Raw genomic sequence first — 27020 nt, 5'->3', positions numbered from 1 at the left:
AGGTAGAGGCACTGAAAGGTAATTATTCAATAAAATCAACCAGCTCAACTTTGCCGCCAACTTTGACATTCAGTGTTTTCCTTGCACTAACCTCCAATTTAAATCAGTCAGCAGGACCTTGGTACCTTGAAAACAGAGGAACTGGAGCAGGGAAAACATATTTCAGCAGGCCTCCAAGACTATACCTTTCCAAATAAAGTGTAATAAATAATGAGTCATTTTCCAATATTGGTCAGAAAAAGAAATAACTAAAGTAATCAATAGTCATGATGAAAAATGTCATTGCTTTAGGTAATAAACTGCATGAGTGTGTTTATATTCTTTGAATTAATCGATGCCAGTCTGCTTTAAAAACTTTATTGCTTTCCTTAACTTTCTTTAGAAAAAATATTTGCACAAAAGCTGCTACAACATGAACAACACAAATGGATCTATAAGTAATGATGTTTTTTTTTTTGTTTTGTTTTAATAAGTTTGTGATTTTTTGAAGCATTGCAATATGAAATGAAACAGCAAGCAATTCTAGATCATTTACACGCTCTGTCATTTAATGTACATTTAACTGAGATATAGGTTTTTAGCTAAAACTCCACACTGACATTTGGAAGAACTGCAGAAATTGTCAAGTGCTAAGGGTTTTCCAGGTGCATTTTCTAGGCTTCATTCAATGAAGATTAAACATTGGACACATTTGTCACAGTAGAAGAGTTTGTTCTTTGTTTCTCATTTCTAGCAAATTCTAACAAAGCAACTATATTTCTGATATTATAATCAATGTGTTTTTGCATAATTAAATGTACAAACAGTTCTCACATACACAAAAAAAATGATAAAAATGGTGGACTTTTGGCAGCAAAACTAGATGTTATTGGCTTTTATTCCTATAAACTACACCTATACGTGGTCCCAAACTCACCTCTAACCATTTTACTAAATTTACTATCACTGTAAAAAAAAATGCTAGGACAGATTTTAAAGCAGCCATTTGCACAGCTTTTTTGGCTCATCTGTGTAACTACTCATCATCAGGAGACCATGAATTTAAATCACAGTGACCTCACAGCCATCTGTGAGAAAGAAACCCACCACACTCACCTCCCCCAAAGCATAGCCTTGAGTCTTAGTGTGTGTTTGGGAATTAGCAATGACCCCAAATAAAGAAAGCTGAGCTGATAAAAAACCAACCATTCATTGTTTTAATGACTAGGCTCAATTTAAGGGAGAATGCCAGCAGGGATATGATGTAAACAGTGTAATGTTGAGCAGTTTTATAGAACTAGGAAAGTACATTTTAGATTTGGTCCCAAATTGGTAATGACAGGAACCAGACAATTGAAGGGCCTCTAAAAGCTACATCAAAGAAAGACGGATAACTGAATTGTAAAAACGGGTGGCATCACCCTCCAAACTACGTATTTTTTAAACCCATCTGAGATTTTGACCACATTAAATAGACTAATTAAGATAACTACAAATATGCAAGTTGCATTTAACTGAAATAACTCAAAAAAGCTGTGGAATTTATTGCTTTAAAATCTGAAGCAGAACTCAGTACTTGTGATGACAAAGCACTGGCCTTAATGTAAGTATTAACTTTAATCTGTATTTGACACAAATCGAAACCTTGGCCCTAACCGTAAACAAAGACCACAAGGAGTGGTTTGGCTCCTTTAGTTTTAAAAAATCAAAGGCATCACTCGTACACACACCCACACAGAGAGAGCTGTGCAGCTCTGACAGAGAGAGGATAAAGTGCTGACGGTAAAAGCATCAGGCTGGCGTCTGGCTGACACAGCAGCGTGGTGAATGTATCAGGAGAGCTTTCAAACCATGCCATGAAAACTATAAACTATGGATGATGGTGAAGCTGATGCCTTTCTCCTGATGAATGTGAAAGCACAGAGAATTATGGATGCTAAACATATTCCGAAAGCAAAAAGAATATCAGAGGAAATATGTGGTTTACCTCAAAGTGGCACAGTATATCAACCACAGGAGTTCAAGTGTAAAAGGCCTAAGAGCAGTGGAGGTTTGGAAGGATGTGGTGTCACTAAAATTGCTCAAAATATTATCTTTCTATATGATTTAATAGCTTTAAATTTTCAAATCAATTAAAAAATATTCGAACCAACAAATTTGTACAAATTATTGACTTGTTTAGTGCTTTTTTTTTTTTTAAAAAAATACCACAATATTGGATATGACAAAAATAAGGATTGTCATGCTGATGCCAATCATTTAAAAATGTATAAAAAGCCACTACATATAAATACAAATATGTACAACACAAGTCCAAAGGGAAATAGGCATCAATATATCTCCTTTGTACCTTTACAAGCACCATAACCCTAATGGAGTGGAGTTGAGAAGAGTATCTTGGCACAAAAAAACAAGATTGAACGGATTTTCTTTTAGGACGTCTGGCGACATTAGGTTCAGGTTAAGGGATACTATTCCAGAAGGGACAGTGTGAAATATCTGTGACACATTGACTCAGCAAAGCAGTAAATCAGCAAAAATGTAACAGCTGCCAAGAAAACCCAGAATTATTTGCTGGAAAAGCATTTCAGGACTACAAAAAAAATCATGGTGCAAATATGTAACATTGGCAGGAAAGGCTCATGGTTGAACGTTTCACTGATGACACAGTCGTAGCCAATATAGGAGTGTTTTGAAGGTAGTGGAGTTGGAAGAGGAAAAGCCGTTTGGCTAGGGCCCTTAAATCCAGGAGTCTTCAGTAAAGCATTGGTAAACAGGAACTCAGAATCAGACGGTAGAGAAATCCAAATAAAAGATAGACATGATGGATGGATAATCCAGGTATTCCAAGAGAGTTTGTAGCCTTGCTGCCCTTGTGGTAGTGGTTGCAGGGAAATTCTAATCCTTTGGCACCTTTAATTGATAGCTTATATAGGACTCCAGAAACCCGGCCCAGTAGGCTTCGCCATATCGATGACACAAATGCCCATATATTCCACTCGCTCTCTAAAGATCTTCTCAGGTGCAAAAACAGGCAGATTCATTGATAAAAAGGCAGATCTTTGGGTCTTATCCTTTCCATTTAACTCTCTCTTGTTCCCTCAAACGGTGTCTAGTACATAGGACCTTTGACTAGTGGGCCCTTAGGGTTGTACTCCACAGGCCCACTCATACAGTCAGAGGGATGACAACGGCCTTCTTTACCCTTCTGTCCAGTAGGTCCCGGGGGTCCAGGAATTCCAGGGATACCCTGTTGACCAGGAGAGCCTGGTGGTCCCAACTTACCATAGCCTGGGGGTCCAGGAACACCTGACGGAAGGAATATGTTGGGAGAGAAGTGAGTTCAAAATAAAGGGCTCAGCGAGAATCATATATGATTCATTTAGAAATAATTGTTTAACTAAGACTGAAGACAAGACCCCTCCTTCTTGCCAAATAATCAGAGGGCCATATGCAAAGAACAAACAAAAAACCCAAAAATGATATATCCTATTGGTGTTATAAGTAGAAATCAATTCTAAGTTAATTTTAACTCTTGAAGAACAGAACTTCACAGCAGGGAAAGAGGGTGGATGCTTTACTAATTCTAGTGTTAAATGTTGTCACTGGTCACTTATGGTGCTTTTCCACTGCATGGGTCTGGCTCTACTCGACTTGACTCAGCTCGTAGTTTTTTCACTAGCACAGCTCCCCCGTGAAATGAACCAGTGACGTCGCAAAACCCCATCTCTAACAAGAATCGTGAGCTTTGAAAACCACAAAAAAAACATGGAAGGAAATTTGGCACTGTTTTACTCGTTGTGTAATCGCATGTTTTTTTTTTTGTTTGTTTGTTTGTGTTTTGGATTGAACACGGCTCTGCGCCCCAGTTGTCACAGATTTGTTTTCCTTGAAGATTTTCTTCAGCTATCAACTCAAGGAGCTTTTGAACCTCTTTAAACACCTTGAGGTAATGTTACGAGCTGCCGTTGTGAGTCCGATAAAAATAAATGTGAAAGCTGCTGTCACTTAAGAGATTTTACAAGCAGCCAGTTTGAGCTGGAGCTCAGCATTTCATGGTGATTGACATGTCCCTGTGACCAATCAGTGCTCTGTAGGGTTTACACATCACGATTTAGTACCAAATCTGTACAGTTGGAACCCGACATGAGCAAGGATTGAAAAAATACCTGGTTCAAGGGTCCAGGTACAAGATTTAGCCAGAGGAAAAGCAAAAGAGCAGAGCCTAGCTGAGTGGAGTCATTTAGGTTCCATGCAATGGAAAAGCACCATTACACTTCTGCAACACACAACTCTGACCAGGCAAAGACTCCTGTCATGCATAAAATTACTAATGTCTGTCACAATTCCAAAACTTTAGCTAATGAATAATGTTATGAAACTAGTAACTATCCATTTAATAATAGGTACAGTAATTTGATCTTTTTTTTTCAGTAACAGCCAAACCTCAGAATTTAGACTTAATGTTGGAGCGTTCCCGCGAACATTTGATTGCATTCATCCAAAAGTTTATTTCTTATCAAGGTTAAGTGCTGGTGTTAGTTTTGGATCACAATGACCACTCCAATTAACACCCATCACTTGAGAAATGCAGTTTCACCGCTCTGCAGCCCAATACTGCATCTGGCCTATACCCATCTGCTTGTAACAGGCATCATAATATACAGCCATGTCCAGCTGCTCCAGAGCATTGCATTGTATTTCATTTCTTAGAACGTCTGGGTCACAGTAGGTTCACCCACTAAGCTGAATTCATAAAACCATAACAGGTACTTACAAATCTCCAACCACATAGTAGATTTACAGTCAACAGACATCATGACCATGCCAAAGGCATAGACTTCATGGTAGAGCTGTATCTCTAGCTGTGCTACTACTATGCTGTGATAATTCTACTGCCGTGATGTGTTACTGTAACCATTATAGGACTCGTGCATTATTAATAATTTAATAAGATGATTTACTTGAAGTATAGACACTGGCATCTAATCAGCTGACGTCTTCTAGAAGAGGTTATATAGGACAGGACAAAAATATTTAACCGAGATTGTACATTCCATATTCTGACCTGTACCTTCAAACACAATTATCTGAGCTCTCACCTGGAGCGCCTGGAGGTCCGGAATCTCCCATTTCTCCTACACCCTTATCTCCTTTCTCTCCCTTTACACCATGAGGGCCTGCAGACACATTCCAGCTGTGAGTAAAACACTGATCTCTTGGGGTATGCTGTTAGTTTTGGGAAAAACGAGGACTTACCTGGAGGGCCAATAGGTCCCTGTCTGCCCTCCCTCCCGATCTGTCCTTGACGACCTGGTATCCCTGGGGGTCCTGGCATTCCTGGGTTTCCATCTTTTCCTGGGGGTCCAGGGCGTCCAGGTGGTGCTACCATCTCCACAGGCGTCTGCATACGTGACATGTAGTAGCCCATTCGCTCTGGGGAGACAAGGGAACATTAATCAAAGTTAGACCTTAAGCCAAAGGGTTCCAAACTTTTCATCCAAATGAAAATTAATAACCCCAAATTAATGTTATTAATATTCTGGAGTAACATTCTTATGACTATTATATTCCCTTTTTTTTGGTAATTTAGGACTATTTGAAGATGAACTGTTTTACGGCAATTTTCATATCACAAGAGCTGCCAATTAAATTACAGCAACCACAACAAATAGTCTGGCACGCCACATTCAGCCTTTAAAATGAAAGGCTGCTCTTACTGGTTGATTATAAAAAGAAGTCTGGACATTCTTTTAAATGACATTATCACAATTAAAATAAAAAAATATTGTAAACACTTTAAAAAATTAATAATAAAAGTTATTTCAACATTTTTCTGTAAAAAGTCTATGTAGAAAAAAAAAAGATACAATATCACACATTCGGACACTTTTGAGTCGCCAATCCACCTACCAACATGTGTTTTTGGGCCGTGGGAGGAAACCGGAGCACCCGGAGGAAACCCACGCGGACACAGGGAGAACACACCAACTCCTCACAGACAGGCACCCGGAGCGGGAATCGGACCCACAACCTCCAGGCCCCTGGAGCTGTGTGACTGCGACACCCCGTGCCGCCCCTCCATCATTGCAGTATTTTACTATATCTATTGTATATCCCACCCCAAGCTAATTACAATTTGCTATGCATGTTTTTGGAGTAAGTTCTTATTAATATTATCATGTGTCAACACACACAAACCAGGCTGTCTTATGATCAGCTTACAATGACTAATGTACCTGCAAACAAAGTGTTACTAATTCTGGTGCTACTTTCTGAGAATAATGGTCTTGTTTGTGGTAATTAAAACATTTTTTTTTATTTTTTCTCCTTGAAATGTGTCACTGTTTTTGACTTGTGGAAATTAATATGGAAGCAAAGAGACTGCACAAGTTTCCTCACCATCGAAGATTTTAATGACCTGCTGTCTGATGAAAGACCTGATCTCCTCATAGTTGACAACAGCCTGAAAAGGAAAAGAAAAAAAAAAAAAAACATAAACAGTGGTGCTCTTTGCTGTCAAAAATATTCAAGCATATTTATACACTTGACACTTTTATAAATAATTATAATTTTATTTTAGTTCTCTCTGTAGTATACTGGCAGCTGCTATTACATCATTTCCTGGGATTCCAGGTGGTCCAGGGGATCCAGCATGTCCAGGGGACCCAGGGCTTCCTCTTTCTCCACGTGGTCCTGTGGGCCCCATGATTCCTCCGGAGTCTTTAGAGGAGTAGAGTGCTCCTCCTCCTGGTGGTCCAGGACGTCCACGCTCTCCTGGTGGTCCCCTTGGCCCAGGTGTCCCTGCTTCACCCTTAGGAAACAACAATAAATATTATGATTTATGCATGTGATTAATAGATCACAAAAAATAAAAGGGCTAACACAAAGAGGATTAATCTGAACACAAAATAAGTTCACAAGTTTGCACAAATGTACACAAAACTTTGCTTCCTTGGTGATGCCTCAGGCATTCAGGAGTCCAGCAGACAGTAGAAGACAGCCTTGCTCATTCTCTAAGCAAATTGGCCCTCCCTTTAACCATTGTTCAACCCAATACTAGCCAGCGCTGGTGTCCGTTAGCTAACATAACAGAACTAGGAATTTATTGTTCTTCTCCAAGCGTGTTGAACTATAAACTGAAATTGTTTTAGTGACTGTTTGAAGAGAACATTTGCCCAGCTAGAAGCATCTAATGTTAATCTACACCCCCTCAACTTTAAAGCATAAACTGAATGAGAGAAACCTAACGAGTGGTCGAATATGGAAATGAACAAAACTTAGGAAATCCTGTGATATCCTTCAGTCCAGTTTAGTTTATATTCTTTAATTACACATACATGTGAAAATAGTGTATGAATAAGTGTTTCACATGGTAGACTCTATGTGAGCCTCTAAATGCAGTTTTCAACTAAATAAGCTCTCTATGAAAACACTTGTAGGGTGGAAGTTTATGTCATGGCTCTTGACGTTCTGTAACCTCCATGACAAGCCTCTAATCTTCACAGTGAGGCTGATGAACATTAACACGCTCCAAAGCAGCAGCTTCAATAGCATTAGTGAGAGTAAGTCAGTTAAGTGCCTGCACGCTGACAAGCTCCTGCTGAGGATTTGAGTAGAAGCATCTTCACCTCTTCACTCCAGCCAGACAGTCTTTCTGTATTAATGTGTGATGGTTGAGTAAGTGGGTAAATCTGCAGAAGTGCATCAGGGTAGTGGATATATGGTGTAATAGAGCTTGAAATATATGTTCAAACTTGACAGAACCCGGCTGTCAATGGGTTTGGATTTGTCTCAAACAAAAGTTCCAAAACTTTTAGGCACCTACCGTTATTCATTCATTATCTGTAAGCGCTTATCCAGTTCAGGGTCGCAGTGGGTCCAGAGCCTACCTGGAATCATTGGGCGCAAGGCGGGAATACACCCTGGAGGGGGCGCGAGTCCTTCACAGGGCAACACACACTCACACCTACAGACACTTTGGAGTCGCCAATCCACCTACCAGCGTGTGCTTTTGGACTGTGGGAGGAAACCGGAGCACCTACCATTATGATTAAATAAAATAATATAAGCTATCAATAAGTGTGGTGTTTTTTTATAAAATGATAAATAATTTCATCCATCCATCCATCCATTATCCACCTCTTATCCAGGACAAGGTCATGGGGGAAGCAGTCCGAGTAAAGAAAATATAATTTCAATGAATACAAAAACAAAATTAAAACTGAACTGTGATAAGGAGAGGTCTGGAAAGGGTTAAACCAATATGTTCACATACAGAACAAACAGTCAGCTTTGTAAATCTCTTTTTGTTCAGGTGCCTAACACTTATGCATATGATGATGTTGTGTTCACACTCCGTATTCAGATCCTCACAGCCTGACTTCCATGTCAGATTCTGGGTCAAATCGTCTATATTTATTTCATAGATTACCAAGCTCTATACTGCAACAGCCACTTTTGCTTTACATTTACTGGGGGCAAGTACAAACGTTCTTATTTAACTTAGAATATCTACACACACTTCTCTGGAGGTCGGCAGGTGGCAAAGTGGGTCTAAGTAGGGACATGACTTGATATGGCAATGTATCCCATTTCATTCTTTTATGGGCTATATATCTTGACTGTATTTCATTTCAAGCTACTCTGCATCTCCCACCATTATGAGTAAAAATACTTTGAGCATCAAACCCAGCCAGCTGTTACTGTTGTCTTTTAACTAATAGTAGTTTCAAGCTCCCAATTCCAGTTCTGGCATCCTCAAAATATTGCCATTTTTGTGCTTTTTTCTTACCAAGTACTCTTAAAACCCATCTGTAAATTAATTAATAAGCTTCTCAAATGTCTCAAATGGCATCCCCAGTATTAATTCTTAATTAAGACTAAAGCAACTGTGCACACCTCTCCCAACTTTAGACGTCTGTGCTGGGAGGATCTCTCAGATGCCAACGTGGATCTCCTCACTATCCTAGACAAGGCAGTGATGGATGAAGGGTCCTTAAGTTCCAGGGACCATAACCCCTATCAACCCAAAATGGGACTCCAAAATCAACACTATCACTAAGATAGAGTATGTATTTCCGCCGCCAGCTGAAATAGTTCATTCTGCTTCAGCAGCTGCTGGTCCAGGTCTACACAGCCATTACAGAATCTATCATTACCTCCTCCATCACAGTCTGGTGCAGCTCTGCAACCAAACACAACATTCACCAACTGTAGCGTATCATAAGGTCTGCAGAAAAGACCAACAATGTCAGCCTGGCCACCCTGCACCTTAACCCTAACACACATCCAGAAGAAGGAAACGGGCAGAGGAATCATTGTTTGTTTCTGCATTCTGGCTCCTTGGTCATCACCTCTTTCAGCTCCACCCCTCAGGCAGACACTTCAGACAAATGAGGGTTTATAAACAACCAGACGGCAGAAAATAATCTTTCCTCACGCAATATCACCACTGAACAATTACAGCGTATTTAGGTGATGCACTATTCTTATACCTTCCACTGTGTGGGCTTTGGCATGCATGTTTACAGGTGTCTTGTCTGTCTGCATGATACAACTCCAGTTGGGATATTCTGTGTCAAACATCTACTGTCTGTTCCTCTGTGCAGAGAGCTGCTGTATAACTAAAGATAAAAACCTGGTCTAAATAAGTCTGAGTCTGATTCTTAGACGGAATTAATTTTTTTAAGTAAATTTGTTGTTAATGACTAAACAAACACATGCAAATAACCGCAAAATAACAGGATGATTACTGTACTCTAATAATAGTTCACTGGCAACTGTGCTGCCATGTGATTTATCCAATTAAATCTCAATGTTTGCACAAGGTGCCTGCAGAATATGCCGCAATATCAGCCCAACAGCTCCAGGACTTTAACAACACTGGCTATAAACAGAGTTCTATTTATATATATTTATATATTTATTATTTTAATCATTGTTACAAGTGTAAAAATCAATGATATATTAAATATGAATGTACTATATTATTATTGTCTTTCATTGACATGTTCCTGTGTTAACTTACAGTGCTGTGCAAGTCGTTTTTATGCTAATGTTAGCGGCTTTTTGAGCAAATAATATCAGATAATTGCCCTTATAAATCTCATTTTCTCAGGTGCCTAAACCTTTTGCACAGTACTCTAGAAGTAAATATGTATTTTGTTGTTTTTTTTTACAACGTTCCAAAACAACAAAACTGACATACCTTCAGTCCCTGTTGACCAGTCTCTCCGGGCAGGCCTGGTGTTCCCTGAGCCACAGGTAAAGAAAAATGCAAAGAATTATTTCTTTATTCCTAAATTTAATTCTTAAACCAATCAAAAAATAATTAAAATGTTTTGTTAATATTTTAATACAGCTTTAGATAAAGTATCTTTATAGTTAGATTTTCTATGCCTTAAAATGGTGGTTAGGGACAATCAAAAAACTAAACAATATCCAAAGGCAGAAGTAAAAAACAGGAAGTCACAACAATATTTAAATCACACTCAGAATGGCCGATTGAGGTCAAACAAACTAGCAACATAATCCACAAAACAGTGAGCTTAAATACTCAAACAAATGTTAATTACATACAGTTGAGGAACCTGAACTAGTATTCTGGTGAGCTCTGCCTCTGGTGGTTTGGGGAAGAACTAGCTTGGGCAGATGTGACAGTTACACTAAAGCCACATATCTGCATTATTATGTTCTAAAGCTAAATTTATCATAATTAGTTTTTGTCATGACTTCTTAATGAGACTTACATCTTTACCCGCACCACCATCACTGCCCGGTTCTCCCTGAAAAATGAGGCAAAAAAAAAACAAAACATGTATTCCATGTATTAAGACAGTTAAGACACAGGAGGTTAAGTGTGTGTGTTTGTGTGTGAGTGAGAGAGAGAGGTAGAGAGAGAGAGAGAGAGAGAGAGAGAGAGAGAGAGAGAGAGAGAGAGAGAAAGACAGAGAGAGATATGTAATGAATTGCAAGTACAGACCATCTGTCCTGGATGCCCTGGGGCCCCTGGAGGCCCAGGCATTCCTGGCAGCCCTCGCTCTCCTGCCTCGCCCTTGTCACCCATAATGCCCTGCAGATTGACAGGGGGACTGAGTCAGTGGGATCAAGCTGGAAAGCAGCAGAGTGGATATTATTAGCACATTAAACAGTTTTGTTTGTTTGGCTCCCTCACCACGCCAGGAGCTCCAGCTGGTCCTGCTGGACCTGGGGGACCTGCACCACCCTGTAGAGAGAATTACAAACAATTAATAACAACACATATTATCAGCAGATAACAGCAAAGTGACACAATGAAAACATTCTTAAAGGCATACCACATGTCCTGGTGCTCCTGGTTGTCCTTGTGGCCCTTGTGGTCCAGGATCACCCTGAAATGACAGATCAGGCAGAATGAGTGATAAATCAATCAAGGAAAAAGAAACCAGGGATATGTTACTAGAGAGTTTAGTCTCTAAAAACCTTCAGCTCCACACTATGTGATCAAGGGTTTCAGCATTCCAGCTCACTCAGCATGTTTCCTGAAATCAAGGATATTTATAAGGGGTTTGTCTATATTTTGCTGCAGTAACAGCTTCTACTCTTTTGGGAAGGTTTTACACTAGATATTTGGATAATTCTGAGAAGACTTGATGGCATTCAGCCACAACAGCATCAGAGAAGGTACTGATATTCTATGATTTGTTTTGGATCACATTCAAACTCATCCCAAAGGTTCTATATGGAGTACTTCAATCCTTAGAGCGAGGAAAATACCCAGTCCAACTTAAAAAGGTTTAAAATGTCCTCAGGCTATTGGGGGAATAAGCCAAGAAAAAAAAACATTGCCCTTGAAGACTCAGGGAGAATTTGAGAAGCAAACTTCGTCTGGCAAAAACCAGAAGTCCTAACTAGGAAACTGAAGCAATGGTGAGAATTGTGTAAATTTGATCTTTTGTGGAATTACTGCTTTAAGGTCAGTGGGTTACACTGTTGTGCAATTTAGAACTGCATTTCTTTTCCATCCAGGGTCATGGAGTTGTGGAATTAAATCAGGCCTTGGGACACTGCCTCTGAAGAGTTTGGTGTGTTCTCCTTGTGGCTGTGCGGGTGTCCTCTGGGTGCTCTGGTTTCCTCCAACAGATTGGCCACGCCAAAGTGTCCTTATGTGTGAGTGAATTTGTGAGTGTGTGGTGCCCTGGGATGGACTGGCGCCCTGTTCAGGGTGTGTTGTTCTCAGTGATTCTGGGTAGGCACCGGACCTGCCACAACCCTGAACTGGATAATAATAAACGAATAAATACATATCTCTCTAGAGTTTAATAGAGCTCACCTCTGGACCTGGTCTTCCTGCTGCTCCAGATGGACCCTGAGGTCCAATATCTCCCTGAAGAGCAGAAAGAAATAAAACAGAAAATAAAGCAGTTAAGGAAAACAGAAGCAAAGTGGAAAGACTATAGATCGTTAACTTCATCTACATGATAAAGGTGATAGAAAAACAAAACGTTAATTACCTTTTGTCCAGGAAAGCCTGTATGACCCTTTATACCTTTGAAACCCTGCCATGGGAAAGAACACAGTGAACACAAACACACGCACAAACAAACAAACAGACACACACACACACACACACACACACACACACACACACACACACACGAGTGTTTTCTCATCTGCTCGTAACATAATGAAATAACATTTACAAAGAAATAAACATCAGTATAAGTCGATAAAAATTTTGAAGATCCATAAACATACCGGTATTCCCCTAGGTCCCGCAGGGCCAGCTGGACCTGGATCACCCTGGAAGATCAAAAAGGTAATAATAAATACAAGAGCTATTATCTCAAACCCAGGTTTCTCAACACAAATCAATCAAGAATTAAAAATAAGGCATTTACTAACAAGAAGTATAAACAAATGTGAAGGAACGATACAGATAATGGCTAGAGGGAGAGAGAGAGAGAGAGAGAGAGAGAGAGAGTGTAGGTGGCCAAGTCTGGTGTAACGATGCTCTGAACATTTTGGGTGACACTTTACCTCAGGTTTTTATTTATTGGTTTTGTTTTGTTTGTGGAATGTGTGTGATTTGTTTTGTTCTCTGAATGCCTTGTTGAGTTGAAAGTTTTCCATCACTGACCAAGAACTCTCTGAACACTATCCTTCACATAGGCTTTACTAGAACACTAACGGCTTATATGTTGCAACTAATTATAAGTGAAATCACCTTAAATATAAAACATATATCCAATGTTTCTCATTTTGAGATTGCTGAATGGATGTTGTACATTCTTTTCTAGAAATGTTTTACTTGTTTTGAGTGAGGCGCAGCAGGTAGTGTCACTGTCACACAGCTCTAGAATCCTGGAGGTTGTGGGTTCGAGCCCCGCTCCGGGTGACTGTCTGTGAGGAGTTTGATGTGTTCTCCCTGTGTCAGCGTGGGTTTTCTCCGAGTGACTGTCTGTGAGGAGTGTGGTGTGTTCTCCCTGTGTCTGTGTAGGTTTTCTCCGAGTGACTGTCTGTGAGGAGTTTGATGTGTTCTCCCTGTGTCTGCTTGGGTTTCCTCCGGGTGACTGTCTGTGAGGAGTGTGGTGTGTTCTCCCTGTGTCTGTGTAGGTTTTCTCCGAGTGACTGTCTGTGAGGAGTTTGATGTGTTCTCCCTGTGTCTGCTTTGGTTTCCTCCGGGTGACTGTCTGTGAGGAGTGTGGTGTGTTCTCCCTGTGTCTGTGTAGGTTTTCTCCGAGTGACTGTCTGTGAGGAGTTTGATGTGTTCTCCCTGTGTCTGCTTTGGTTTTCTCCGGGTGCTCCGGTTACCTCAACACAGTCCAAAAATTTTCAATTGTCCATAGGTGTGAGTGAGTGTGAGTGTGAGTGTGTGTCACCCTGTGAAGAACTGGCGCCCCCTCCAGGGTGTGTTCCTGCTTGTGCCCAGTGATGTGCCCACCATGACCCAGAACTGGATAAGCACTTACAGACAATTTATGTCTGAATGAATGTTTTGAGTAAGTATTTACATGAACTCACTATATTGGTAGAAAATGGTGATTGTTTTAAGCTCATCTTAAAGTTAGCAACATTATCTTCCCGTAGAATGGAGGAATTTCACTTGATAAATTTACTTAACACCTACAGCAATCAAAATCTCCTGGGAAAAATGTAACTAATCATGAAATATTCTTAGATAAACCTCACAATGGGATATATCAACTAGACTAGACTAAAATCCACTAACCATACGATGATTTAACTTGTAAAAAACATAATTATTTTGCAGTGCATGTTTCTGATGGTTATAGTTTAATAATTACCACAAATGTTAAAAAGCAGTGAGATAAAAAAAATTTAAATGCAATTTAATGTTAAGCAAATTTTTCAAAAAGTAAAATATAAATGTTAAAATCATCTTCTGACCCTTTGTCCTGGTTTTCCATCCTTGCCGTCTTGTCCTTCTAACCCAGGTGGACCCTACAGAGAGACAATGATATACACACATACATAAACAATCACACAGAAGCAAACAGATCACCGATGGCAACAGAGTCCTTGTGCTGAGAGAAACAGTGAAGTGTACATCTTCACTTCACTTGGACTGTGTGCCAGAGCAGTGCTATTCCCCTGAGGCCGTGAAGCTGGCCTTCCATACTGATAGATTATACATTAACTTTAAAGCCATCTCGGTTTCACAGCTCATGCAGAGTCTGGACCCTGACCTGCATGCCTGGCCGTCCTGCAGGTCCAGGAGGTCCTAGGGGTCCCTGAGGTCCCTGGAGTCCAGGGCTGCCCTGCAAGTAAGAAACAGAACACTTAAAATCTCAAATAAGGAGAGGCCAATCTGTTACCAATATCAGTTAGAAGAATGCTGTCAGTGATCAGTTAAAAGAATCCAATTCATTATTATTTCTAAGCAAGTCAAATTTGCAATAACAATAATTATCAAAGCCAATACACTGATCCACCAAAACATTAAGACCACCTCCTAGTTTCTGCACTCACTGTCCATTCTCTCAGATTCACTGTCCCCAGGGGCACTTTGTAGTTCTAAAATTACAGACAGGAGTCCATTTGTTGCCCTGTATTAGATCAGACATAGACTTTAAAGACCTCAGTGTCACTGCTGGACTGAGAAACCTCCACCAACCAAAAGTATACTGCCAACAGCATCCTGTGGGCAGTGTCCTATGTCACTTATGAAGGATTAGAAGACGACCAACACCAACAGTGTGGCAAAAGATGAGCTAATGTCTCTGACTTTACATCTACAAGGTGGGCCAACGAGGGAGGAGTGTCTAACAGAGTGGACGGTGAGTGGACACAGTGTTTAAAAACTCCAGCAGCACTGCTGTGTCTGATCCACTCGTACACCACATCACACTAATACACCACCACGTCAGTGTCACTGTAGCGCTGAGAATGATCCACCACAGAAATCATACCAGCTATGTGGGGGTCCTTTGGGTGTCTGACCATTGACAAACAGAGGGGAAGTGGGAAAACAGTATATAGAGCAACAAATGAACTACAGTCTGTAAGTATAAAATTGCGAAGTGCTTCTGTATGGTCAGTGGAACTCAAGGAAAGGACAGTGGATGTAGAAACAAGGAGGTGGTCATAATGTTTTGGATGATCCATGTGCATTGGACAGTTCAGTCTTATAACTGTGTGTATGAGCATCAACGTTACTGACTAAATATATGTGAAAGAGGACTTTAAAAAAAAAAAAGAATGAATTGATTTTGTGCCAGCAAAGTGGAAGCATTTGAAGCCACATTTTGATAAGACACACTGATAATATACTGAAAAGATACTTGCCGGCTCTGCTTTTGGTCCAGGTGGTCCAGCAGGTCCTATTTTTCCTTGAAATCCTGGTGGTCCCTGAAAAGAAAGTCAGCAGTTAGGCTATAGAAGACACGCATAAATAATATACTGACTGTAAAAACATATTAATTATGCTCTACCTGTTGTCCTGGGAATCCTGGTGGTCCAGGGAAGCCCTACATCAAAACAAAACACCAGGAAATATTCTTAATATGCACTCTCTACCTGTAAATACAGCACAGTTCAGACCCCAGGGACTCTTATTTTTACTTTGCTAGAATTTTAAATAGGTTGAAAAAAAGGTAGCACAAATATGCAGCTTTGATATTTGTCAAGTAAATGGTACCAAGAGATATAGTGAATATAAAGTTTAAAAAAAATACAACATTGTTTGGTAAAGGTTGTTTTCCTACCTGATCTCCCTTTGGTCCCATGGGTCCTCCTGCTCCTGCTTCCCCTTTGGGACCCTATAAGCACACAGAGCTTAATAGAAACTTACTGAATACAGAAAAGGAACATATAGCATGGAGTAGAACTGAACTTGGTTTACACACAAAACACTATACAGCTGATGGATAAAAACAAACAGATGTGTAAAGGAATCTAATGATAGAGGCTCAAGGCAGAGAGAATGGTTTCTTACAAGTGGGCCTTGTGGTCCTTGGTACCCTGGAGATCCTGGTGGACCCTGCAGAGACAAATCACAACTGAGAAGTCTGTTTTCTTTTAATGTTCTTTTGTGCACAACAGCATTACACTGTGTGATCTGCTGCTGTGGCGGAGAAGAACGTTCTTACCGATTCTCCTTTTTGTCCCACACTTCCTGGACTGCCCCTATCTCCTTTCAGTCCCTAAAACAGAAAAAAATGACTACTTTAATCATCTAAGTAGCTAGAGAAGGCATGCTACTATAATAGCACCAAAATACTAAAACCTCCAAGCACATCGGGTCCACAGCTGAATTAGCCATTTCTGAAGCACTACTCATAGGATTGTCTTCCAAAAGTATCACATCTACTCAAACTGTCCCAACTCTCTAATATCCGCCAGAAAATAAACACAGCAACCAGTTAAAATCTTTCTCAGTGTCGAATGATTCTTCTTCTTAGTCCTTGAGCTGCTCCGGGGAGCTTGCCACAGCAGATCATTACTATGTGCACATTCCACTGGGCACAGGTTTTACACTGGATGCCCTGATGCAAACATCCTATTGAACAGGGCTTGGGACCGGCACCATGACCATACAGACATGTGCACACTCAGTGGGCAATTGCGCATAACCCACTGATTTATCAACATGTATTTTTAGATTCTGGGATGAAAGCAGAGAAGCCATAGAAAACCCACTTAGACACAGGAGTAAACACCCAAAATTCTTCACAGACATCGACCCAAGGTGGGGACTGAATTCAGAACCCTGGGAGCTGTGTGGTTGTGGTTTTGTATTATTTATTTGTCAAATTCGACCCTATAAAACTTTTATTACAGCCATAGGAGATCTATCAGCATTGTTTAAAGTTGTTTACCGATATCTAAAAATTAAAAACAAAACCAAAACAAGACAAAACTATTCAATTTTCTATAAACCCATGCAGGATTTGACAGTACGTACAGGAAGGCCAGGTGGTCCCATTGTTCCTGGGTATCCTGGTGTTCCAGGTGGTCCCTGTTAAATAATACAAGAGGAGATGCAGGCAAAACAGCATTAGCCGGAGGTCTACAAAACAAAGCTACATGTACAGACCTTGGAGTAAAAAATAAAACAACTTCAGACCTCTTTAATCTTTAATGCATCCCTGCATTCGCTCAAAACGACAACAGAAAAACAGACCCACCTGCTCCCCTTTTTGTCCAGGAAGCCCATGTTGTCCTCTCTCGCCTTGCTGACCCTACGATATAAAAGGGTAAAGACAGATAGAACTGAGAGAAAGTATGATAAACCCACCGACTGTATATGAATATAACGCATGTGTACGTATTGCAGTAATGTGACCATCAAGTACACTTTTAAAGTGGCTGTTTACAGCTCTTCCAGATAGCCTATGTTCTGCATCATGATTTGAGGGGATTATAATGGCGCCCGCAGACTGCCTTGCAGTTGGAATCTCATTTCTGCGGCCTCGCTGCTAATGTGCTACGCTGGATCCTGACACCATCTCATTATTTACTTCCTAAGCGAGGCCTGGTAATGGGGTGAATGAATTATTGATCTCTCCTCTCTTGTCATCTGTATTCCATGTAAACAAACAAATGATGCAGAGATATTACCTTTATTATCACAGGGACAAAATGTGCCCATCGGCTATTGGAAATGCGTAATGAAAGATAGCCGCACCTGCTCTGAATCGCAGATAAGATTATCCATTAAAAGTCGCCGGGCATGGATGTCACTTAGTGTACTCTTAGTGCAATCACTTCGGCACAAATCAACACAGAAAGGGTGAGGTTACTACCTGCTAATTGGAGAATTTAAGCCACGCAGATATATATATATATATTTTTCCAGACTCCAGAATGAAGCCTACTGAATCATTATTGTACGAAAAGGACCGAGGATTGCTGAAGAAGATCATTTTCACTCTTATTTCTCAAGAAGTATCTTGGTATTATATGAGTGATGAAATTAATCTTTGTTTTACTGTGTGTCCAAATCTGCATTGACCCTGCTTACAATTGTAAAAATCTCTAGTAAAAGAATTCCCAATAGAACTGGAAGCTCCAGAATGACCCCTGAGCATGAGCCTAAGGTCAAAATATTCATTGCCAAGTGTGGGTTAGGATGAGACGCAATGCACACCGTGCACACCCACACCCACACCCACACCCACACACACAGATACACACTAAATCCAGCTGCTCTTAGTTTAACCTACAGTCAAATAATTATTTCACCGTTTATCATACTTGCCTGACAGGATTACAGTGAAGAAACCATACATGACCATGTTATTAAACAAATCAATTAAAGTGTAATTGATATCACAGTTTTCACTGCAGTATATCATTTAAACCTATAACCCTCTGTAGCAGATGGAAAAACAAAGTGCACACATCCGCACTGTTTTTGGCAGCTTCGTTGCTGTTCGAAAATCTTGCTATGAACAGCACCTACATTTAGTCAATCTGCAGATCAATGCCATAGAAATTTTCAATTCAGAAAACAAGAATCTGCTGCAGAGTCCCTACCGCTGTGCTCGGCGTGGCTAATGGGAAAAGCACAAACAATGAGAGGAAAAAGATCAACATTCGTCAGCCCAGCAGTTTTAAGAGTTTTGGAAGGAGACTGAGGGAAATTAGAGGATGGGGATAGTACACACCAGGCATAAACCTGGGCCTCATGGAAAATAGAATCCATGCTGAACTCATTACTGAACCCAAATCACTGCTAGAACAAGGCTTTGAAAGTGGAAGGAAATTGCCTGTCAGCTGCTCAAGTCTTACACTCTTTCAGCTGGGGAAGGTAATAGAGCAAATGTCAAAACAGAACAGATTTCCTTTGTCTTTTTAATGTGACTTTGATTACTGGGAATGCGAGATATGAAATTTCTGATGAGGGTTGGAGGCTTGGCAGGCAGACACAAACAGATAGAGTGGGTTTGGGGCATTTGTGCACAATATGCTCTGTACTCATGAATTTGTGGTGGGTGTAGAACACTTACAGGTAAACCAGAGGTGCCTTGAGGACCAGGGAACCCAATATTGCCCTAAAGGATGGGACAAGTTAAGAGCAATTAAACATTGCTAATATCAAACTACGCCACATTAACACAAACCTAAACAAAAAAACTAAAATAAATAAATTTGTGAATAATTTAATATGAGCACGTGGTGCCCAAATAGAATATCCCATGCCTTATCATTTAATTAGTCTTTATCTCCATCTGCTAGTCAGTAGAGCCAAATGCCTGGTTCATTGCCATTGGGAAGCCTGCCACTAGAGGGCTCTGTGATCCCACTGTGAAGAGCATAGGAGTGTTTTCTATTTTTTGATCCTTCCTAATTGAAAACACTGAACCTGAAACAAAGTAACCCCTGTAAACAAGCATGGCGCTTCGGGACTAAATGTTAATGGCCAAATCAAGGCAAGAAGAGCACTCTGGCGTCTGCTCTACTTCTAAAACAGGAGCACTTTCGCTAGTGTTTGCACCAGAGACATCTGGTCAGTAGAAACCATGGTGAGGAAGTAAACACAATAAATAATCTTCCTTCAAGAAACACAAGAGAACCTGGGAAAACAGTCATAGTCTCTGAAGCTGATTAAAACGATGCCAGGCTGGAACAAAACAGACAACACAGATCTCAAAAGAAGCGAACAGACTTACTGGGGTTCCAGGAGGACCAGGAGCACCCCTTTCGCCCCTGTCACCCTAGATGGATGAGATCAACAGACAGCAGGGTGGTCAAAGTGTGACACAACACACCACAACAAAACACAATACAGATACACAACCAAAAGATCGTCCTTAATGGTCAGTACAGCAGCTAGCTTACGCTACGCTCTAGTTAATAGACCACAATGGATTTACAATGAGCGGTGTCAATTTCATACAGCTTTCTGTATATTTTATATATATATAAATACAGTATTTTATATATGTTAGTGTCTTTTACAAGCTTCAAATAAAGAACCGAATGTATCTGATTTCAAATATAATTAATATTGTGTGAGCCCTAAGCTAACAATAATTGATGAGAATGCTTTTAAATAACAGTATTTATTATAATAATAAAGTTTGAGAGTACACAGAAAACATATTGTTATTCAATCAGACAGCATACTTATAATGACAAAATACATGGGTAACCTACTATACAGCAATAGCCCTGCTTTCCCAACAGCAAACCAAGTGTTAAAGCCCTAAAATCCACAGTATAAATAAGCTGCTAATGAATAAGCCTCTGTCGTGACAGAGCAAAATTGGCAAATCTTTCCAAGCGCTTTCTCTCACCGGATCTCCTTTGATGCCCGGTTGCCCTGGGATACCGGGCGTCCCTGGCACACCTGTGCAAGCATTGCTGTTGCTAGCCTAGGAGAGATAAAACATGCACAGGACAGTACATTACAAACATCCTGGGTTGACTTAAGGACATGCTGAGGCAACGGCTGCTTCGCAGGATGAAAGAAGAGTGTGGTTAAAGATAGCTTCCGGATAGCTTTGCGTATACTCACAGGCCCTCTAGGTGCTTCCTCTCGCTGCTGCCTCTCGAGACACTGTGAAAATAAGCAGAGATTGTATTACAAGCCTCATTCATATGCAACTGCAAAATGAACCCAAACCTGCGCAACAATACATGAAGTGAGAAATTGTGACCAGGAGCTAATTTCAATGTTTATTGGGCGGCCGGCTGCAAAATAACACGCTCCGTATCAGCGCTTGCATCATCTACGTTTTGATAATGCAGGATATTGCAGCTTTCAAGTACAATATCAAAAAGAATGTTAAAACAGCCACATCAACAGAACCCCAAAAAAACCCTCAGAATAAAAAAAACCAGCACTGAAAGCCCCCTCACCCGCTCGCAGCCATCTATGGAAATGACGCCAGGCTTGCCCTGCTCTGCCTTGTCAACCTTAGAGGAGTCAGCTACGCCAGGCACGCCTGGCAGGCCCTGGGAGCAGTCGTCACACACCTACAGCAGAGCACACGCAGGTCACATACACACAAACAGTGCAAGCACACACACCATCAGGATTCTCCCAGTTACTTCTTAAAATGTAGACGTTGTGTTCAGTCACTCTCTTAAGACCTAAAATAAGTTCAGCAAAAAATCCCTATGCACCACAGATGTTGTCAAACAGCGGAGACTTGCTCATTCCTTCCTTTAATGTTGGAGCTACAGTGCTAAAATCGACACACAATAATAAACATAAATGCATCTCCAGCATTTATCTCATACCATTCAAACCACATCTTGGTTCACTGAGACTAGATATAGTATTCAGCTACACTGTAAAAATTTTTTTTATTTATTTTACGTTAAGTCATATAGTGTCCTAAATCACAGGAAGAATATCTTTTGTTGGTCATTATTCACTGGCAAAGAATTGAGCCCAGAGATACTGGGCTGTAAGCAGATGTTAAATATTACATTGTGCATAGGCACATTACATATCTATGTTAATCCACACATGAATGTGGTTTAAGTGAGTTTAGAAATGGTTTGGGATATATTTAAGAAAAACGTCTAGTGTTTGTTAGCAATGCTAACTTCGCAACACAAATCTTAAATAAAGAAGTTAAACGTGGACACCAAATATAAGTTGAATGATAGATCATTAAATGTTAAAATGTGACTTTTAGCATTCAAAGTACTTGATTCAAATCATTCTCATGTGAATTAAATGTAACAACAAAGTAACTGTCAGTAATGAGGAGCTTCAAATGAATAAATAGTTGATATCATTTTATCACACATTAGAATAGAGTAAGTCAATGCTTTTTTTCCAGCCTAATGACAGTTATCTTGTATCTACTATGAAACAATATATATGTTCAGTGGCATAGCTGGGATCTCATGGTTAATCATAACTTTATACAATTTTCCATTAACACCTGATGAAATTGATTGGCCAAGAAATGTCGTTTGTACAAACATTGATTGCTTAGTTTTGTCTATTTTTGTGTTGAGCTATAAGGTGAAGTATACTTGACTTTTACATATATATCACAGTAAACCATGTGGATCAGTCTGCAACCCCTTAATGAAGCGGTGGATGTGGTTTCAGCAAGTTGAGGGGAGTTGTATAATATGTATTTAAGGTGACAATTGACTTTAATATATATATATATATATATATATATATATATATAGTTATTATTAAGCTACTTTAGCCTTGTAGCTCCAGGACTAAAATAAAATTAAAAAAAAGTCTGAACTGTTTGACTTCATCTGGTAAATGGAGTAAACATAAACTGTGTAAACTAAATTTTGCTGAACTATATTTTTTAAATATCTTTGTTAAACAAGTTATTTAAAGTAAACATGTGGGAAAATATAAATATTTCTTATTTTTTGTTTTTTTGATTTAGATTTTTTTTTTATTAGATTGTAAACTTAATAATCTGCTCCTTGGATCCTTGGAAATGTTCACAAAAAACATGCTGAGTCTTAGATCAGTACATAGTTCAGAGTTCCACCTGTCTCTATTAAGCTCTGTCTTCTGCTTTAAACTAAACAGTCAAGAGTTCATTTCTCTCTGCACTTTGAGTCATGCTTTATTTTCTTTAAATAGTGCAGGAGAAAAAATAGGACTCAAATAGTGCAGGAGAACAAAATGTATGGGCAGCTAGGGTAACTCCCAGGTGAATGGAAGACCCCATCTATAAGATGACAGACAGCCTGGAGCTAAACTAAGGTCAACCGAGAGGACAGAACTGGACACAAGCACTTGTTTACAAATATGAAATGGGTCTTGTGTAGTTGCTAACCTTTACGCCGGGGTGACTTTCATCCTTTGGATATGAAATCTACAAAACGGAGCCAAGAAAGAAAGGTAAGTGGTGGTGATATATTATTTCATGTATTATTTCAAGTCCAAAAATCAACAATTAAAAAAACAAACAAATAAATAAAAAGTACATTTTAGGAGGAATATTTCATGCTCTATTTCAAATGTCTGGTGAAATTTAGGAAAAGCCATATTTCAAAATGAAGAATAGGCCTATTTAATACTGTAGCTTGCATTTAATTAACAACCAAAACAATGCCTCCGGTTTTATTTTTAGAGATAATGAGAAAAAGCGCTACTTATTCTCCAGTAAATCACTATTATTTATTACTCACGGTTTAGCATTACAATTTGGAAAACAAGTGTTTAATAACACAACAGTTCAGGAGGTTATACAACTCACATCTGCCCACTAACTTCTCCAAAGCACCATACGCAAATAAACAAAAACATCACTGTAACCCCACTTATTTCAATAACTCATGTTAACAAGCCCACATATTATCTTCTACTGTAGCTTACAATCAGCAGCAGTAATATCACCATCAGTCCTCAAATTAAACAAATTCATTCAGCATTATACAGTGTGGACAACTCTGTGCAAAAGTTTGGGTTCCCCTGGTCAATGACATTTTTGTTGACTTATTTTCAGATTGAAAATAAATACACATCTCTACAAACAACACACTCAAAAGGGGCCTGTACAAAACTTGTTTTGCATTTAATATTAATTTTTTTCCAGCATCAATCTCTATAAATTGACACTTTGCACAAATCCAAGAGACTGTTTATTCCAAATTCTTGTACAGTTACAGCTAAGAGTTGTTTGTACTAATTCATATATTCTACTTTAACTACCAATACACATTTGTCAATGAGCATATTGTCTTCTTTTCCTGTCTAGTCCTTATCTAGTGTGTATTTATTCTTAGTCACATGTACCAAGCTTTATGCAGTTCTATGTTTACATGTATGGCATTTGGCAGACACTTTCATCATGAGTGATTTACAGTTTTAATCAAGTTACAGAGGACTCTAAGGATTCTTACTGGTTATTTTGTGGTTTTGTGGTTATTGCCTGAGCTGAGAATGGAACCCCAGTGAATGGAAGGCACTGTTGTTATCCACTACACAAGAGTATATTAACCACTAATTCTTTTTAAGGGTTGCATTTACTTCTTCATGTAGCTACAGGCTTAAAATCGGTGTGTAATGTTAAGAAAAAAGTACAAATATGCACAGTTTTCAGCAATAAAATGCAACCCAATCCCAAAAGTTGGGACGATGTGTAAAGTATAAATTAATGTAAATAACAAACAAAATGCAATGATTTGCTGATCTAATAGACCCATGTTTTATTCACAGTAGAACATACAACACATTCATTCATTCATTCATTATCTGTAACCCCTTAAAAATATTTACTTATTTAAAACGGGCAGCTATGCCTCTCAAAGAATTTGGGACAGGGTCGTATCCATTGTGTAGCATCCCCTTTTCTTTACCAAAAGTCTCTAAATGTCTGGGAAGTGAGGAGACCAATTGCTGGAGTTTTAGGAGAGGAATGTTTTTCCCTTTCTTGTCTGATGTAGGATTCTAGCCGCTCAGCAGTCCCGGGTCTTTGCCAGATTTTGCATTTCAAGATGTTCCAAATGTTTTCTATTGGTGAAAAGCGCATTGTTCAGCACCTGGACTCTTCTTTTCCAAAGCCATGCTGCTGTGATGGATGCAATATGTGGTTCAGATTAGTCTTAGTGAAATATGCAAGGAATTCCCTGAAAGAGACATGGTCAGGAAGGAATATGTTGTTCTAAAACCTCTGTACGGTTCAGCATTGATAGTACTTTTCCAGATGTGCAAACTGACCATGCCATAGGCACTAATGCAACCCCATACCATCAGAGATGCAGGATTTTGAAGAGTGCGTTGATAACCACCTGGATGCTCCCATTCCTCTTGAGTCGTTTCCAAAACGATTTTCAAATTTTGATTCCTCTGAGCCCGGTTCAATTTTCAGGTTTGCCTCAGTCCATTTTAAATGAGCTTCAGCCCAGGGAAGATGGCAGCGCTCCTGGATCATGTTGACACATGGCTTCTTTGCATGATACAGGTTTTGCGGATTGCACGGCAAACTTTTCACAGACAATTTCTTAAAATATTCCTGAGCCCCTGCAGGGATTTCCAATACACAATCAGACCTTGTTTTAATGCAGTGCTGTCAGAGGGCCCGAGGATCACAAGCATTACAATATTTACTGTCAACCTTGTCATGGATTCTTCAAAACCTTTGCAATTCTTAAATTGAAGAATATTTTTTCTGACAATTTTCCACACAAAGGTTTTTCGCAGTTGGTGAACCTCTGCCCATCTTTTCTTGGCACTTAATTTTCAACTTGCTCCTCCAGTTTTTTGTTTTAGTAGTACCACTTACTTTGCCATCCTTTTGTTGTCCCTGTCCCAAATTTTTAGAGTTGTTTCCATTCATTTCTTTGTCTCACTTTCAACGTCTGATATTTGTTCCATGTTCTATTGTGAATTAAATATTCATGATAGATGATTTGCATTTCATTGCATTCAAGTTTTACATACATTCGTTACAGTTTACATTGTGTCACAACTCTTTTGGCAACTTTTGGCACTGGGGTTGTAAAATCTGAATATGAACATGAGATTTTATATATATATATATATATATATAGAGACAATACTGTATTACATTGCTTGTATCTTGTAAAGCTAACAGAATATAATCCTGTAATGAATATTTGAGCCATATTTGAGTTTGGTTTGGAGAAGATGTGCTTGTGTATTTTCATGTAGAAAAACAACAAAGCGTGTCATTTGACCAGGAGTCTGAATTTTGTGCACACATCTGCATGTAACAGATAGTCATGACTGGTAATGAACCAAAAAGCCTGGGCAGAAGTTGGCAAGCTGGGCTTGGTAGTGCTTAATGCAGCAGGTGTGTTCAGTCACTGGGCAGATGTGAAGTTCATATTTCTCCTGTCACTGCTGGATGGTCTGCAGCACAGAGCTGTGACTCCACCGTAAAGAGCAGTACTTTGTGAAGTATGTTCTCTCTCTCTCTCTCTCTCTCTCTCTCTCTCTCTCTCTCTCTCTCCCTCTCTCTGGATCTTCCTCCAGGAGAGAACTTGTAAATTACACTCTGCTTGCTGCGCTATCTCTCCAGTAGCCGCTGTGCTCTGCTAAAGCCGCTGTAATCAGCGAGGTCTGTAATTTGTGCTTAGTAATGATATGATCTGCAGCATCTTCCATTACAGGTGTGTGCAATTACAGAATATTTTAAAGTGACAAATCTTCATAATTATATGTCAATGTGGAACTAACAGTACAATGCTAATTGCATTTATTTATTTTTTATTTTTTATTTGTTTCTCATGTCGTTTTCCTGTTTAACTCCTTATTATTAACCAGTACTCATAGGCATTTTACACAAATACACTATGTCCAAAAGTATCCAGACACCCACAAGTGCACACATTGCTATCAAAGGTGTACAAATGTTGTGTAATCTCCACAGGGCTTTGACCAAAAGAGCCTCACAAGCCTGAGGTCAGCATGCCCAACTGCAAGCACTGGCCAGGGTGGGGTATAAAGCCCACTAACACTGGGCTGTAGGTTCTTTGGAGTGATAGAGCTTCATCTATCACCTGGAGTGGGATTTGAACCCACAACTTCCAGGTCCCTGGAGCTGTGTGAGTAAGTATATAATCGAGATACGTGTTTTTCATCGGACAGAACAATATATACGTTCCTGTGGAGTTTTTAAACCACC

At 39.6% G+C, this 27020-nt stretch overlaps 1 protein-coding gene across 3 annotated transcripts in view; it reads right to left on the bottom strand.

Moving 5' to 3' along the window:
* Window positions 1-347: 347 nt before the first annotated feature.
* Window positions 348-27020, bottom strand: part of col16a1 (collagen, type XVI, alpha 1) — a 103959-nt gene continuing 77286 nt past the window's right edge. For all 3 annotated transcript variants that reach the window (XM_066674431.1, XM_066674433.1, XM_066674432.1), the window contains 28 exons: window positions 23205-23243; window positions 21289-21405; window positions 20945-20986; window positions 20724-20801; window positions 20097-20141; window positions 19434-19478; window positions 17610-17663; window positions 17387-17440; window positions 16572-16625; window positions 16418-16462; window positions 16188-16241; window positions 15915-15950; window positions 15769-15831; window positions 14670-14741; window positions 14371-14424; window positions 12718-12762; window positions 12474-12518; window positions 12293-12346; window positions 11298-11351; window positions 11156-11206; window positions 10964-11053; window positions 10731-10766; window positions 10190-10234; window positions 6596-6793; window positions 6382-6445; window positions 5239-5415; window positions 5082-5159; window positions 348-3288 (listed from right to left, as the gene is read on the bottom strand). In XM_066674431.1, coding sequence (XP_066530528.1) covers window positions 3092-3288; window positions 5082-5159; window positions 5239-5415; window positions 6382-6445; window positions 6596-6793; window positions 10190-10234; window positions 10731-10766; window positions 10964-11053; window positions 11156-11206; window positions 11298-11351; window positions 12293-12346; window positions 12474-12518; window positions 12718-12762; window positions 14371-14424; window positions 14670-14741; window positions 15769-15831; window positions 15915-15950; window positions 16188-16241; window positions 16418-16462; window positions 16572-16625; window positions 17387-17440; window positions 17610-17663; window positions 19434-19478; window positions 20097-20141; window positions 20724-20801; window positions 20945-20986; window positions 21289-21405; window positions 23205-23243 — 1986 coding nt within the window. In that variant the 3' untranslated portion in view covers window positions 348-3091. The remainder of the gene's footprint in view (window positions 3289-5081; window positions 5160-5238; window positions 5416-6381; window positions 6446-6595; window positions 6794-10189; window positions 10235-10730; window positions 10767-10963; window positions 11054-11155; window positions 11207-11297; window positions 11352-12292; window positions 12347-12473; window positions 12519-12717; window positions 12763-14370; window positions 14425-14669; window positions 14742-15768; window positions 15832-15914; window positions 15951-16187; window positions 16242-16417; window positions 16463-16571; window positions 16626-17386; window positions 17441-17609; window positions 17664-19433; window positions 19479-20096; window positions 20142-20723; window positions 20802-20944; window positions 20987-21288; window positions 21406-23204; window positions 23244-27020) is intronic.

Source organism: Hoplias malabaricus, chromosome 6 (assembly GCF_029633855.1).
Source record: "Hoplias malabaricus isolate fHopMal1 chromosome 6, fHopMal1.hap1, whole genome shotgun sequence".
Taxonomy (NCBI): Eukaryota; Metazoa; Chordata; class Actinopteri; order Characiformes; family Erythrinidae; genus Hoplias; species Hoplias malabaricus.
This window is presented reverse-complemented; position numbering and strand designations above follow the sequence as displayed.